The following is a 16,374-nucleotide window of genomic DNA, read 5'->3' as shown; positions in this document are numbered from 1 at the left end:
CTACATTATTAACAGTCTGATAAAAAGTTGCCTGCTGCAATGTGTTGCCATCATTTGATAATGTTCTCAAACTGGGGTCCGGGGACCAGGCCCTAGAGGGGTTCCTTGATAGTTAGAAACTAAATGGATCCTTACAGATCTGTAACTCTGAGAGTATACAATTGGAACCAAATGGATATCAGAGTTAGTGGCCTAATGCAGTGGTTCTCAACCTTTTCAGACAGTGACCCCCCCAAAACAATCATATTTGAACTGGGGACCCCACACCCTGACAAGCACTTGGAATGCAGGAGTTGAGGCATTACATTTAGTTTGACTCAGTTCCACGGATATATATTGTGAAAATAGCAGATCTACAAGCTCATACGCGAGGCATTGTGAGCTTGTAGATCAGCTATTTTCACAATGTTTGCCTCTTTCTTATATAATTTGACAATTTGGCCAATGTTTGACCCGTTTTTACATAATAGTTTGTTTATTACTTTTTATGCAGTTATGGTCATTTCTTTTTTAGGTATTAAAAAGGTCTTAAAATCCTTAAATTGTCACTTTATCTGCCCCCCCCTCCCCCCCGGGGGTCCAGACCCACAGGTTGAGAACCATTGTGCTAATGCATGCCAAACTTGGGCTCCCTTGTAATTAAAAGTTTGACAATCTGTGTGATGGTAGCACATAAAGAGTGACAGCTAAATAGATGATGAGCTTGTGACTCACCTTTCAGCATCCATCTTCATCTCGGGAGTATTGTCTCATCTTGCACAGTGCATTCCATTCCCACACACACACACACACACACACACACACACACACACACAGAGAGAGAGAGATGTGATTGGCTGGCTTTATTACGCAGAACTTCAGGGAAACGTGTAAACAAAGCAAAACCCCGGAAAAGGGAAGTGAAAGTATCAGCACCAAACAACAACCAACCAAGCCGAATCGGAGGAGTGCTGTAATAACAGTTCGGACACTTTTGAAAAGAAAACAAGTAAAACAACATCGGATGGAAATCAACTCTCAAAAGCGTTACTGGTAGCGTTGTTGCAGACAGTTTGTCCATCAATGTTCCAGTCAGTCAGCTGAACCGTGTCAGTGTGTGCTGAGTGCTGACATCACCTCCTCACTGCGTGAGAGACATGAATCTCTTCCACTTTAGAACAACTTCAAGCTGCAACCGTTTGCTCCTTCAGGTAAATTATTGCCCTTTTTTAAAAAACACGTTTCGTGGTCACTGTGTGATATAATATTCGGTACTTAAAACATACTTACAAACCCGGCTTCGTGGGTAGTTTTCTAACTTTGCTAGCATCGAGTTTTAAGTGTTTGTTGTTTTGACATGGCTGCTGCTGTTGTTGTTGTTGGTTGTTGACCATGACCATTGTTTTCCTTCAGCGCATTTTGTTAGTGGCTGTGCGCGCGCCAGCGTTGCCAGGTTTTGCGAGATAAATAAGCAACCAGGTCTATGAAAACAAGCCCCAAAGAAGCAACTAGGCCTGGCCACATATCGGCTATTTTAAAAATGAAAATAGTCGATATACAAGCTCGTCGATCTGCTATTTTCAAAAACTCTTGCAATAAAATGTGGAATATTTGGAATATGTTTTAAACATTCTAACAGACACAACACACATGCTCCCAGGGCACAAAACATTTTCATGAAAATATTTCAGAACCACTGGTTTAAATAATAATTAAAAAAAATTGCACGCCTAAAAAAATGCGACCAGCAACTACCAATATTTACAAGCAACTTCACAGAAAAAGAAGCCCAAAGTCACTTATATTATCCCGACATGGCAACACTGGTGCCGCTGTTTTCCCTCTTCGCCGGGCCGGGTAGGGTTCATGTTGTGTGTTCTCTGTCCATTGGTGTGTGATAAAGTGTGGATCATTGTTATTGTTGTGCAGTCCTATTCTAGTCTACCTTCCCTTCCTGTCCTGTGAAATGAGCTGACAGCGAGAGGATCCACTGGCTCCAGCATTACATGACAATGGCGAGAATAGCCTGGTACCAGGAGAAGGTAATTCATGCAGATTTGGTGCATTAAAAAGCAGTTACTTGTTTTCAAACTTTTTTTCATCTCAAGGACCGCCTAATTAACCCATTAAGACCTGAGGCTGATTCTAAAAATGTTCGCTTTAAGAAATACATATATTCAAAGATTTTCCCAAATGTTCATGATTTTTCTAAAATAGTGGATCTACAAGCTCATAGTGTGGCACGAAGTGACCCGCTATGAGCTTGTATATCTGCTATTTTTGAATAGCCGAAGTATAAAATAATGGTTCAAGTGGTTAAAATCTAAAATGACATGGTTTGTGTATTTGGATGGTCCCTCATCCAAAAACACAAAATATTCATGCAATATTCAAAAATGTTCCAAGATGTTTTTGAAAATAGCAGATCTACAAGCTCAATTAGTTCACATTGCATCCCATTGGGACATGTTGTGAGCTTGTAGATCTTCAATTTTCAAATAGCCGGTGTATCTAGGTTCAATGTGGTTAAGCTGATTTTGAGGCTATATCATTTATTTAGCTGGGGACCCCCTGGAACCTCCTCAAGGTCAGGACCCCGGGGGTCTCTGGACTCCACTTTGAAAACCACTGGATTACAGTTTCCTCAATAATGTTGTGGGAAAAACTAAAACATGTTGTCCTTGAAACAGATTGGTGCCTATGATCAACAAGTCTGGGAGAAGTCTCTGGGACAGGCCGAACTGAATGTAAGACATTTGATTAATTCAAGAGTATTTGTCTTTAAGTGCATTACCTCAGTGGTTCTCAACTTTCAAGGACCTACTTGAAAATCACATAACATTGCAGCCAACGTGGTGGAGCATGTTTATTTCAATGATCAATCAATCAATCTATTATGTTCCTTAGTATACCTTTAAGTTCCTACAGTATTCCTTATCAGTATGACGATAAACTAATTATATAAAATAGTATATTTTCATTAAAATCTTTGTGTTTTGACAATTATTTGAGGACCCACTAGCAGTATCCTCACGGCCCACCAGTGGACCCCGGCCCACAGATTGAGAGTCGCTCTGCATTACCATTTCCCCATGTCTGTAACCAACTCCTCCAAATGCCTTCCATCCAGGGCATTAACAGCAAACCAAGGAAGACAGGTTACATCAAGCCAGACCTCATTGATGTTGATTTAGTAAGAGGTACAGTAGTAAATGTATTTTATTTATCATATTAGTTGTGTTATGCATCTTGTTGTTTAACAATTTTTACAACAAAAAAAAGTCACCCTCAGGATAAATTGCTTGCTTTGTTTTTATGTTCCATTTGCCTTACACAGTTCGGTTCTCCAACCTTCATCAGTGTGTGAAGGCTGGAGAGCTGAAAACAATTTATCCTGAGTGCGACCATTTTTATTTTTATAGTGTATGTTCAACAGTTTAGGTTAGGATAATGCACCCTAGGGTCAGAGCGCTGTGTTATTAAATACATGTTTGTACACATTTTTACATCATAATTGTGGTGTAAAAAATATCTGATTCAGTGATTTGCTCAAATGAATAACTTGTTTCTCTTATTTTGTATTCATCATTCTAATTGTGCAAACATAACTAAAAACAGTCTTGTGTGAGCTGTGTGTGTTTTATCACAATCCATTGATCACAAAACTAACGAATGGTCCTTTTTCCTGTCAGGATCCACATTCAGCAAGGCCAAGCCAGAGAGTCAGTGGACTGCTCTGACTCGCAAGGGTCTGGTCAGAGTGCTGCTCTTCCCATTCTTCTTCCAATGGTGGATCCAGGTGACATCCAAGTACATCTGCTGGTGCATTCTGGTGCTGTACTTCATGCAAGGTTAAGCTCCAGAGACCCCGATGATGCTCTGACCACACTGCCCTCTTTTCAATCTTCCCAATGATTTGTTTGTACAGTTTTTCTTAACCACTTGACCCTCTATACTTGGTGATACAGACCTGAGTTGGCACCTCTATACCAAAGCTCTCCGCCGAAAATAGCCGAGCTACAAGCTCACAATGTGTCGCAATGCATCTACTGTGTCGCAATGCATTTACTGTGTCGCAATGCACTTACTTAAATTCTGTATACATCCAATGTAACTGTCAGAGGATAAGCATGACAAAGCCATCAGAGTACGGCATACTGCAGTACTGACAGGCCCTTTAATAATAGACAAATTAAAAATGTTCTCAAAGTTTGCTTTCCCCCCCTTTTTTCTCTTTTCCTTTTTATTCCTATGCTCAGTGGCAGCAGCAGTGCTGTACCTGGAGGTCCCCGGGGCCACTGCCAGTGAGGTGTTTGGGCCCATGTGTCTGATGCTGCTGCTGGGTACGGTGCACTGCCAGATTGTGTCAACAGAATCCAGCAGGAGCCCCTCGGGCAGCCCAGCTGCCAGCAACAGCAGCACCAGCCCAGCACGCCGCCGGAGGTGGGCCGCTGCATACACATTGGATATTATCGCTGTCGGTCAGAAACCTTGTATGTCCAAAACCATTACATGTCAGGAAATGGGGGAAAAAGAGCCTGTGTTGCAATGGATCCACATTCCACTGTAGTTATTACTTAGTTATTTAATATTTTTCATTGGTTCACTATTTATAAAACCCACAGACGCACTCAACCACTTTCACTTAAAAAAAGAAGAAGCAGATCTACAAGCTCACAACGCATTGCACAAGTAGAGCATTACTTTATGAAAAAACAAACATTAAAAGTTGAAATATGCGCTCAGGTGGTGCAGTGGTAAAGTGCCTGCCCACCACCACGGAGGTCATGGGTTCAAATCCACCGTGGTGGTGCATCCAGCTTTGTCAAGCATCTACACGCAAACACAATTGGCCCGTGTTTGGGGGGAGGGAAGCCGGGCGGGGAGGGTGATAATTGGCACCGCACGTACTCCTACAGGCTGGGGCGGCACCTGTCAGCAGGGAATGTTGGGCGGGAGGAGTAGGACGAAAGTTCTACGTCCTCCCGGTGTGGGCTCCTCACTGGGAGGTGAGTCAGTAGGATACAACAGCAGTGACAACACAGAAATGTCTCTGGGACCACAGTCTACACTGTAAATGTCAAAATGTAATCAATCATTTAGCTGGGGACCCCCGGAGCGCTTTCAAGGAACCTTGCGGGTCCCCGGACCCCACGTTGAGAACCAGTGTCATACAGTATCCTAGGAGGGAGACCAGGTTCATGCTTGTTTATAGTAATGGCATAATTAAAAGTTCTTTCACACGTTGGCCTGGATATCTGGCTTCCTTCCATGGTCTTTTCACCTAGAGGACAAAGGGCTCTAAAGGGCTTATTGTCTCAGTGCACACAGATGTACTCACGTTTCTCATGGACCATTGTTGCCGTGCAACAAAGCCTCTGGCCTACTCTCGCCAGCCTTGTGGTATTAGGTTGGTGCTTTGACCATGGCTTGTCAGCAGTGTTCGCTTTCTTATTTATTATTGTGTCTCTTGGCAGGCCAAGGAAGGGCAGAGGACTGAAAAAATCAGATGGAAAGGAAGACAGCGATGGCGCTGAGCTACTGAAGCCCTGGCAGCTGGAAGAAAACCAGAGGCTGTACAGAGCCGAGGAGAGAAGGGTACTGTCTGTCTTTGGGTTGGCACTGTCTACAATGTAGCGGGAAGCAGAGCATGAAACTAACTTCTTTCGGCCACCACATATATTGATCTGTAGGTCCAGAATTCCATTTAAGCCCACTTCATTTTTGGAGCTGCAGTCAGCTAGCAAGTCAGATTATTTAGGAGAGGCAAGACAGGGTTGACCGGCTGCTAAAGTGCAGAGTAGAAGGTATAGACTGCATACCTTAAGTTGTTTACTCCAGTGGTTGACCGTTGCTCATTTCCAATGTTTTCGTATTGAGTAGATTAGAGTGAATCTGTGAGATGAACAGACCTGTAGGTATACAGTAGTACATGTATGCCTACAGGTCTATTCATTTACATGCAGAAACGTACAGTATCATCTAGATCAGACAGGTCAGTCAATAGCAATAGAAACAAATAATTGCTTGTGTGAAATAGAAATACTATGCACCCACACAAAACGGAGAACATTCATAGCTCCAGTCTTGAGGTGTCTTATTCCCCAAATCACAACTGTGTCTTAGCGATTATTCTAATGTGATTTTGATTAATCAAATAATCTTCAAAATAATAATGATTTGAAATGTTTTATATAAACAAATCATTAGCCTGATTATCCACTTAATACTTTGTCATACAACGGTGTCATACAAGAACAGCAAAAATACCAGATCAACAAGCTTACAATGTGTCACATTGCGAGGCATTGTGAGCTTGTAGATCGGTTATATTCACTGTTTTTAACAATCGATTATATTAGTATTACTAAAATCTATTATTTTTCATAATAAGATTGGCCGTAAACTGCTAATAAAAACTGCTGCACCCCTACATTTCGATCAGTGTTCTTTCTTTATTGTGCTCTCACAGACCAATAGAAAGTCGGGGTTTGGGGCATCTGATGAGCTCTCCAGTGAGGATGGGGAGGAGGAAGATGAAGAGGGTGATGCAGTCAAAATAATCCGTCCCCTATCTCACCCAGAGAGGCGTGTCACTGCTGGCGGCCCTGCCTCTGCTTCTGTCCTCAGGAAGAGAAGTCTACACTCCCTGCCAAAAATCTCAGGGTCACTTCAGGTACACATCCTATGTTATTGTAGCCAGTCTACAAGTCATTTCTAATTTATTTTTAAAATTGTTTTGCCATGTGTTTTGAGCTTGTAGATCTGCCACAAGTAGATTCTACATTATGCTATATTAACACATTTTGCTTGGCACCCCCTGGTACCCCCTCAAGGACCCCTGGGGGTCCCCAAACTCCGAACTGTACTAAATGCCTAAATTGTAATGTGAAAGCAGGAAGGCGGTGGTGCCGTGGCTAAGGACACGAACGTGAAACCTCGTGAACTGGAGCGCCTCATCAGGCCCAGCAGCACCTCGCGGCCCGCCTCCGACACTGATGACACCATGTGGGAGGAGCTTCTGCAAGGTAGGGCTGCAACTATGCATTATTTTCTCAGCGATTGTTCTATCGATTCATTTAATGATCAAGAAGTGTTTTAAAAAATATATATTCTTTTAGATTTCTTACATATCAAGTTCATCATTTTGCTTATATGTTATGCTTTTTTGCACAACAGCGTCATGCATAAATACTGAACATATCAGATCTACAAGCCCTATTTTGGCCTATAATGACTTGCCCAAAATTGGGATCGATTATTTTATTAACTTATCGATTTAAAAAAAATAATCGAATCGATTAAATTGATTTCTTTGATTAACTGTTGTACCTCTTCTGCAAGGGCCTGACTCCGGCTCCACAGGCAGCACTGACAGCGACGGAGAGGGCAGGTACAACGCGGGCATCACCGTTCCCACAACCACCGCTCTGAGCAGCGATGACGATGACAGCCTGCAGCAAGGAATCACCGTAGTGAGTTGAGTTCCGTCAATGAGATGATATGAGAAACGTTCATTCCACCTGCATCGACCAGACACCGTCATACAGGCAGCGAAAACAGACAATCTACAGTTTCATCTTTCATCATCTGCTTCCATCATTTCAGATGTCATGTTTATCCTACCCTGTATGAGTTATGTCTACTGATTAAATGATGACCTGAAAATGTATTTTCTGTTTACTGAAAGAGCTGGAGGAGACCCCTGTTTTTGAAGAAAGACTCTATCAATACTAGCAATGCTTGTTATTGGAATATAGAGCTATGTAGCTCTATATTGTGCTTGGTGTGGACGTCCCTTAGACTGGTCCTGTAATTTGTGTCTGGCTTTTTGGACAGGCCAATGGGTTAGAAACTCTACTCTTATACAACTTAATTATTGCACAGTAATACTACACCATGAACCTGTATTGGTCTGGGACATATACACCTTAGAAACCGACAGTATACTTACACATACAGACAGGCTATATATATCCTTTTTAGGTATGCGGCTAATGTATTGTGTCTCTTTGTAGGGCCAGCTGTCTTGGCTGCAGGCGTGCCATCCTTCAAGGGATCGTGTCAGCGCTATAATCTGGGAGCAAGGCGAGTGCAAGAAAGCAGACATGTCCGTATTGGAGATCAGTGGGATCATCCTCACACGGGTACACTTCTGATACATAATATGCAACTCATTATATGTAAACTATTAACTGTCTATTCAATGTGTAGTAATATACATATATTATGTATTTTATTTTATTTATTTAAGGTTTGTTTCAAGCCTGTTTGGTGCTGGGTGGGTAAAACCTGCCAAAAATGTGGAATAATTGCTAAGAATGTATTGAGACTGCCTGATCCAGGCCGACTGGAAGTTCCACATTTTTCTTAAGTGTGCATTTATTGATTCTGTTCTTGGCTATTTTGTTTTGATGTTTGTTTATCCAACCTAGACCTTTGGGGGATTTCTATCATAGGGGTGTCAAAACAAATCATTTCAGGTCATGGTCTAGACTGGGTGAAAAACTAAGGCTCTTCTCAAAATCATGGACCACTTTGGCCACGGGTCGCCAGTTTGACACCCCTGGTCTAGCAGTTCTCATTCCTGTTCCTGTTTAAGTGTGTGATGATGAATGACATGTCACTCTCAGGTGAAGTCAGTGGAGCAGGGCATGGGATACCTGGCGCTGGGCGGGCTGGTGACCGCCACGCTCTCGCTGCTGCCCTTTGCGTTCCGGCTGGCCCAGCACCTGGACGTGTCGCGCCTGGGCTCCCACAACGTCATCCAGCTGGTGGCGACGGCCATGGGTCGGCCGGACGCCTTGGCCTACGCCTTCCTCCTCATCACCACGGTGGAGAGGTTCTGTCTCACCGGCCTCTTCTTCTTTATGATGTGCGTGGCCGAGAGAACCTACAAACAGGTGAGTTATGCAGTGTTAGGCAAGTTACTGAGGAAGCGTAATAGATACAAGTTGCTTATTACTTCTTTAACCCATTAATACCTGAGATTCCGATTCTACAAAATATTTAGATTTTTCTTAAATAAAATAAATAAAGAAATATATATATATATTCAAAGATTTGCACAAATTTCCCCAAAAATAGCAGATCTACAAGCTATAGCCAAAGAAATTTAAGGTGGCACAGATACGTTCCAGGTCTTAATGGGTAAAAAAGTTATATTACAGTACATTACTTATTACTCGGTATCAAGAGTAACTAGTTGCATTATAACAAATAATATTACTACAATGCTTTTACTACCCGACCCACCATTCTGTGCTCGTCTGTCATTTAACCTGCTATGGTTCACTAATGCTAATCAAAACTACAAACTACAAATGCAATAACCTTTCACGCACCATCCTGGCTCAAGTGCAGGATCCCCTGCACTCAGGTACTCTCTATTTATCCTATTTAGAATACTTCCTCAAACTTAAAGCAATAAGCATTGAGCTTTGTGTGTTGTCGTCTATTGGGCAAGTGTGTGTTCTGATATGTAATACTGACCTAATGTGGATCTTGTTTGTCCAGTGCCTTGTTGTGAACTTGGGTTAACTGTTAAATGTTTCTTTTTTTCCTTTTTCTTTTTCCGGGTGCTAGTAGTAAATTCCTTGTACGAGCCCCATACTCCGCAATAAGGTGATTATGGTTCTAATTTTAAGATAAGCCGGTTTTGAATCCAGGGCATGACCGTGTTTGCACGCTGTACTCTTTCGCTCGCCGATAAGAGTCTCTATACTGCATCCTTTCTAATTAAAACTCGGCACACGTTAACATTTTATGCAACAGAACATGAATAATCTTTAAAAGAGATGAGATCAGAGCAAGGTGCTCTTCTCGCAGTTTTATACAGCAAGTCCCAAGTGCCATCAACGTCAATTATAGTTGATTTGCATCGTTCTGGTTGAGTCTAGTTGAATTACATCACATCTTTCTTTTTTCCATTAACAGAGACTGTTGTTCGCCAAGCTCTTCAGCCACATCACTTCGGGACGAAAGGCCAAGAAGTCTGAAATCCCACATTTCCGGCTGAAGAAAGTACAGAACATAAAGATATGGTTGTCATTACGGTCCTTCCTCAAGGTTTGCTTTTTCCCTTTTAGTGCTCCTGTAGTAAACAATATTGACCACTAGAGGGCGGTCATGGTTTTGCCTTTTTGTTGTTTGTCCCTCTCATTGACTTCATGATTCTTTCAATATAGAGACGAGGACCCCAGCGCTCGGTCGATGTCATCGTCTCCACCATCTTCCTCCTCGCCCTTTCCATTTCCTTCATCATATGTGCTCAGGTCAGCCATGTCTGCCAGAAATGATCACATTAATCTGATTAGAGATGATACTAATTCAATAGAATAGTACTTAGTTTCCAGCAGTCCAGCCGTCTTCCTCACAGAGGAAATAATGGCTGAACAGTTAACACAGTTATTTTGGGAACACGCAGCCACAGCCTGTTAGTTTTAGTGAATCCATGGTTTTAACATGTGGTTGTTTTTAGTTATTTTTAGTTATATATAACCACTTAAATAGTTATCCTCAAAGTCCTGAGGTGCATTCAAGAACATTGTTTGCAATGAGCATTTGCAATAAACACTACACGTGGAAGTTTTTTGTTTTGTTTTTTGCGCAAGCTGTCATCTTGGGCTCGGCAGTATATGATATATCGATCATCTGTGATTTTGGATATCGTAATATTAAAAGAAACGGTTTAAGCTTGTAGATCTGCTTTTTCCCTATTTTTGAAAATGTTTGGAAAATGAAAAAGTATGTTAGCATCACAATATCAATGGTATTTGGTCGCTTGATTTAGTCCATATTGCTAAGTCCTACCGTCATCCTTTCCATATCCTCTGGGTCTCCACATTGGCTGTGTTGAAACACAACCTCTCTTCACCCTTTGACCATTTTGTAAGCGTTTAATCTCAAACATAAACCAAGTGATGACGTTTTTTCCCCCACAAATGCTTGTGAGCGTTCGCAAACAGTACCTTGTTGAACTTACCTCTGGCTTCCAGTTATGACAATAGACAGGTTTCCTGTTAGTAAACATTGAGAGGAATATGACCGCGCAGCTGCGGGGGGAAGCCTATGGGTGCGTTTGGAAATTACGCACCGGAGCACACTCGCCTATTAGTTTGTATTGGCCAGTGCGCTCACTGCCGCTCAGGGCTGTTTTTTCGAACGCGCCTTCCACCCCCAGGCATGCGCAGATTGCGCATTCTGCTCTGTGATGACGTCGCTCGGAAACCCGTCTATGTGTTGTGAAGATTCACACGTGATCTGATATCATCTTACCTGTGTGTCTGCCTTTGTTCCTCAGCTTCTGAAGAGTCACAAGACATTCCTGGATTCTCTGAGCAACTGGGAGCTGATGCTGTGGGGCTCATCCCTCATCCTGTTCCTGCTCCGCCTGGCCGCACTGGGATCCCAGACCAACTGTAAATACAGCAATGCCTCTGTGCTCCTCACCGAACAGGTAATAAATGCTGTGCAACCTGGAAGAAGGCAGTCACAAGTATTACATAATCGCCTGATTGCAATAATTTGAGATAATCTCAATTAATTTTGTGTTTTACCTGTTTAAAAACCTATACCATATATTTTTAAACATCCTAATTTATATTAACATTAGCTTAAGGCAGTGGTTCTCAACCTGTGGGCCGGGACCACCAGGGGGGTCCCCACAAGATTTTTGGAGGTTCTCAGATGAAAGTGAAGTGACAATTTAAGGAAAGAAAAAAGAGCATTACTGCATCAAATGTAATCAACAAACTATACAATAAACAGTTGTTGAAAAATTGTCAAATAATATAAGAAAGAGGCAAACATTAAGATAATGTCACGGTTTGAGTCAGGGCAGATTGTAGGACCCAAGTGCAGGAGAGACAGAGGCAGAACTGGTCGGTTTAACGGGTTTATTAACTCAAAAGGTATTAATACAAACAAGGGACTGAACTCACAATGTTACAACACGCAACATGGAATAATGAACAAGCAAAGACATAGTGCAAACACAGGGCTTAAATAGACAGGGAACTAATAAGACACAGGTGAACTCAACAGACAATCAACACTGGGATAGGCTGAGGGACTAAGAGGACACAGGAGGAGAACATGACTAATCAACAGGGAGGTGAGACAAGACAGGTAACAGTAACTAAGCACAGCAGGAAACAAGACTACAAAATAAAGGTACAGAACAGCAGGGCAAAAACAACAGAGAGACATAATAACAAGACTAGGTACAGAACAAAGGAACAAAGTCCAAGACCTTATAAGGGCAGGAAGGTCTACATAATAAAGTCACAGTCCACGGTCCGAGGAGCGGACCGTGACAGATAACAGATAACAGCAAGATGGCAGATCTACAAGTTCACAACGTCTCGCAATGCGAGGCGTTGAGTAGATCGGCGTCACTCTGAGAGACATAACCTTAAAAAAAAACATACGTTCATTATAGGCATGTCACTATGACTCAGACGTAACCATTATTTTCAATCAGTTATAACCAGTTATAATAATAAAACGGATATTTTAAGTCTCTTAGTCAGCCAGGATACAAGTCCGAAGACTTTGAATTTCTTGTGAAAAAAATAAAAAAGTTGTATAAATGTTTTAAACATTTTAATAGCACACATCATGTGTGGGGGGTCCCTGCCACAAAATACTTTCTCATGGGGGTCTACGGCCAAATACATATTCATTAGGGGGTCTATCATTTTTCTTTATGGATACATGACATTTTTTTCCTAATGGAAATATTACAGTATATTATTGTGCCATAACTGTGCATACTTACCTGTATCTGTGCATTCTTCTCCATTCAGATTAACTTGTATCTCAAGATGGAAAAGAAGCCCAATAAGAAGGAGGAGCTGAACATTGTGAACAACGTTCTGAAACTCGCTACAAAACTAATGAAAGTAAGAATGAATTCCACTGTATTGGATCTTGTCTAGCCTTGGGGGCAGGTCAGATGAGGTTAGCATATTATCTGAGCGGCATGCTTCCTCATAATGGTATGCTTTTGATTTGAAGAGTGTTATTGCTCTATAGCAGGACTGTGCAAAACGGGACCTGCAGGCAGTTCCGAAGTTAAAAGGATGTGGGATGATAGTGACCTATTTTGATGATATACTTAATGTGATCTTTTGACGATTCATGTTGGTTTCAGTGAGTAACATCAGATATGGCCTATGACGAAAATAATGTTATCATTGTACAAAACCCATTTAAGCTCCTTTTCCCCCACTCATTTCTAATAATAATCAATGTCTATGTGGCTCGGTTTTGAACCCTACTAGCTAGCTATGTTTATTTCTGTGGCCTCTGCCCTCAAAGATGAAACCATTGCTCATTGTCACTGCTCCAGAGCTGATCTAACTTATTTATTTCCATTATGCGCTAGGAGCTTGACACTCCATTCAGACTGCTGGGTCTGACGGTGAACCCTCTGATCTACAACATCACTAAAGTGGTTATCCTGTCTGCTGTCTCCGCCGTGGTCAGCGACCTCCTGGGCTTCAACATCAGAGTGAGTGTTTTTCATTTTTGTCCGACACTGGTGCACAACTACGTATAAATTACACCAGGGGTCTTCAACGTTTTTAGGCAAAGGACCCCCTAGCTGAGAGAGAGATGAAGCAGGGACCCCCTACTCTATATTGTATAAAATTGTGTTTCAGATTAAAGTTTATTTTTTACTTAGTCTGCTTTTTTCCCCCCTCTACACCTATAGCCTCTTTGCCAAAAATAGCCGATCTACAAGCTCTCAACGCCTCGCAGCGCGAGGCGTTGAGAGCTTGTAGATCTGCTATTTTCGGACAGAAAATGGACAGAAAAGGACAAAAAAGGAATTCTAGCGTTCAAGTGGTTAATGTAAAAAAAAAACAATCCTATCACACAACGATTTGGCGGCCCCCCTATAGTAGCTCTGAGGACCCCCTAGGGGTCCCGGACCCCCTGTTGAAGACCCCTGAATTACACTATAGTCATTTATTTGCCCATGTCTCCATAACTACGGAAATAAATGGAGTTCTCTTTAAAACAGTTAATAACATAATTTAGAAAATACATGTTTTGATCCAACAGACAAGTCGGCATCATTACATCAGGAAACCTTTAATCTGAAATGTATGCAGAAGAGACGGGCAGTTGCTTGAGGAAAATAGTGCCCTTGAGCAAGCGCATGTGCGTGTGTGTGTGCGTGTTGTCAACTACTCTCTTTTGTATATTGACCGTAATTTTCTAATCAATGTTTTACTGTGTATTTGCTTATTGTCTTGTCCCAGCTATGGAAGATAAAGCCTTAATGTGAATACGCCAAACCACTATCGGTCAGACACTGGAAACTGGATCAGCACCTACGGCCTGCTGCAGACGTACACCCATACCACTGGTTCTTAAACGTTTCTTTTCAATTTCAAGGACCCCCATTTTGGTATGCATTAGGCCACGGACCCCCATAACTTTGAGAATGTATAAATGGTTCCATTTGTACACTCTCAGCGTTACAGATCTTTTACCTAACCCTTTGGTTCCTAAGTATCAAACATTTAGCTGGGGACCCCCTGGAACCCCCCTCCAGGACCCCCCAGCTTGAGAACCACTGATCTATACAGCACGTGCAAACCTACTGACAGCGTATGCGTCATCTGTGCCTTCCCACGGACACTGGATGTCGTGTTCATCCAGTCTTTTCTCATCAGACTTCATCATCCACAAGCATTCGCTGCTCTGACCACTGCTCTAACTCCATTGGCTGCTCTGTCGGCACGGCGACCCAGCCATGTCCCTTAACCTGGCCCGGTGCCTGGCCCTGGGTCCTTGAATGACCCCCACCTGAAAAAAAAAGAAAAATAACTGGGTGAGCTTGTAGGCTTCACAGTAAACCAGGCTTTGGATGTGTGTTATTTAAAGGTGTGTGTGTGTGTGTGTGTGTGTGTGGGTGTGCGTGCGTGCGTGCGTGCGTAGGGGAGAGAATTAAGCGTGAAATAGGAAATATAGAGAATTGCAGAAGTGCTTATGGCATAATTCAAACATCAACTTGCACATGTCTGTTTTGAATGTGTCCACACACAGGACTGATGAAACACAGCTACTAGCAAATAAGTAAAGGAAAGGTAAAAGTTTGAATTATTGCCTTGAGCCACCTTTCATAAGATATATAGAGATAGGTTATGTATGGGATGTTTCTCAGTGGTATGCGCCGGTTCATTTCATTTTAAAAGATGTGTGCCATTCAGTGGTTCCCAACCTTTTTACCTTGGAGACCCCCCCCTCCTTCCCACATACATGCACGTGTTTTTCAAACATGTTAACCACATAATATGGTATACATATACTTCCCTTACAACGAATAGTGAAACTAGACGATCTACAAGCTTGTAGATCGTCTATTTTAGCTATTTAAAAAAAAACTTTTGATAAATCTTCAAAAATGTAGACTATTTTTGATAATATAATGATCCAAAAATGCAAGTTATGATTTTGTGCATCATGATCACCCTGTGATCTTTGGCGCCCACCAAGGGGCCCCGGACCCCAGGCTGGGAACCACTGATCTAAAGCCAATCAGGCTTTCAACATACTGTACGGTTTCAACTTTCAACTCGTTATTAACCAGTCTTTATTTATTGGCAGTGGTGTGTTCTACCGTCAGATGCTGTGTACGGCGTATACCTTGAGATTTTTTTCCGTCGCTACCGTATACCTTCAAAAACGGTTTCATCCATTGAAAACGCGAGAGCGTATACCCACGACCACGCGCATCGTATCGTAGCGTATACCTTCCGAAAAAAACTAGAACACAACACTGTTTATTGGGGTTCTTCAAAGTAGTTATAATGGTATCTGTATGTCACTGTTCTTAGACCAGCAAACTTGTCTTTGTATTAAAGACCAATTAAAAAAACAACTATGAGATTAGATAAACCTCTATTGATTCCTGGAGGGAAATTCTGCTGTCTTTGCAGCAACATCGGTAAGATGATAGTTTTACTCAAATGTATTGTCTTATATAGAAGTGATAAAGAAAATCGTTTTCAACATTTTGGGTGGTTTGTTTTTATTTGTCTGCCTCTAGTCAGTATGTTTCTCTTCATCCTTTATGTTGGAATTATATCTTTTTCCCATGTATCCATGTGTTAAAGAAGAGGTTCTCAAACCTTTTCATGTCAAGGACCACCAAATTGATTCATATTATCCTGTGGACCCCCATCTCACGGTGTGGTAGGTAGTGGTTAGTATACAGACCCATAAGGGTGCATTTGGTTCTTATAATTTGGCTGGGGACCCCCTGGAACATCCTCGAGATCAAGGACCCCTGGGGGTCCCCTGACCCAACTTTGAGTGCAGCTTTGTAGCCGTGTCGTCGACAGCCTTGTTGCCAGTGGTGTAAAAAGTATCTAAGTA

At 42.1% G+C, this 16,374-nt stretch overlaps 1 protein-coding gene across 1 annotated transcript; it reads left to right on the top strand.

Annotated features, from left to right (window-relative positions):
• The first annotated feature begins 887 nt into the window (after positions 1-887).
• On the top strand, positions 888-16,008 carry phtf1 (putative homeodomain transcription factor 1). Its single transcript, XM_084061183.1, has 18 exons — positions 888-1,190; positions 1,909-2,021; positions 2,670-2,726; positions 3,110-3,179; positions 3,672-3,830; positions 4,239-4,422; positions 5,457-5,577; positions 6,452-6,655; positions 6,878-7,007; positions 7,324-7,454; positions 7,998-8,126; positions 8,613-8,882; positions 9,916-10,047; positions 10,167-10,253; positions 11,282-11,437; positions 12,789-12,884; positions 13,370-13,495; positions 14,253-16,008. The coding sequence occupies exons 2-18, from the start codon at positions 1,986-1,988 to the stop codon at positions 14,271-14,273; spliced, it is 2,109 nt and encodes a 702-aa protein (XP_083917309.1). The 5' UTR covers positions 888-1,190; positions 1,909-1,985; the 3' UTR covers positions 14,274-16,008.
• The last annotated feature ends 366 nt before the right edge of the window (positions 16,009-16,374 follow it).

Source organism: Gymnoscopelus microlampas (genome assembly GCF_963454915.1).
Source record: "Gymnoscopelus microlampas genome assembly, chromosome: 7".
Lineage (NCBI taxonomy): Eukaryota > Metazoa > Chordata > Actinopteri > Myctophiformes > Myctophidae > Gymnoscopelus > Gymnoscopelus microlampas.
Note: the sequence above shows the minus strand (reverse complement) of the source record. Positions and strands in the feature narration are given on the sequence as shown.

Bases quoted from the DNA above. Each gene is read 5' to 3' on its own strand.
- phtf1 (XM_084061183.1), top strand. From the start codon at position 1,986: ATGACAATGGCGAGAATAGCCTGGTACCAGGAGAAG. The intron at 5,578-6,451 runs GTACTGTCTGTC...GTGCTCTCACAG, and splicing joins ACAGAGCCGAGGAGAGAAGG to ACCAATAGAAAGTCGGGGTT. The intron at 10,254-11,281 runs GTCAGCCATGTC...TTTGTTCCTCAG, and splicing joins CCTTCATCATATGTGCTCAG to CTTCTGAAGAGTCACAAGAC.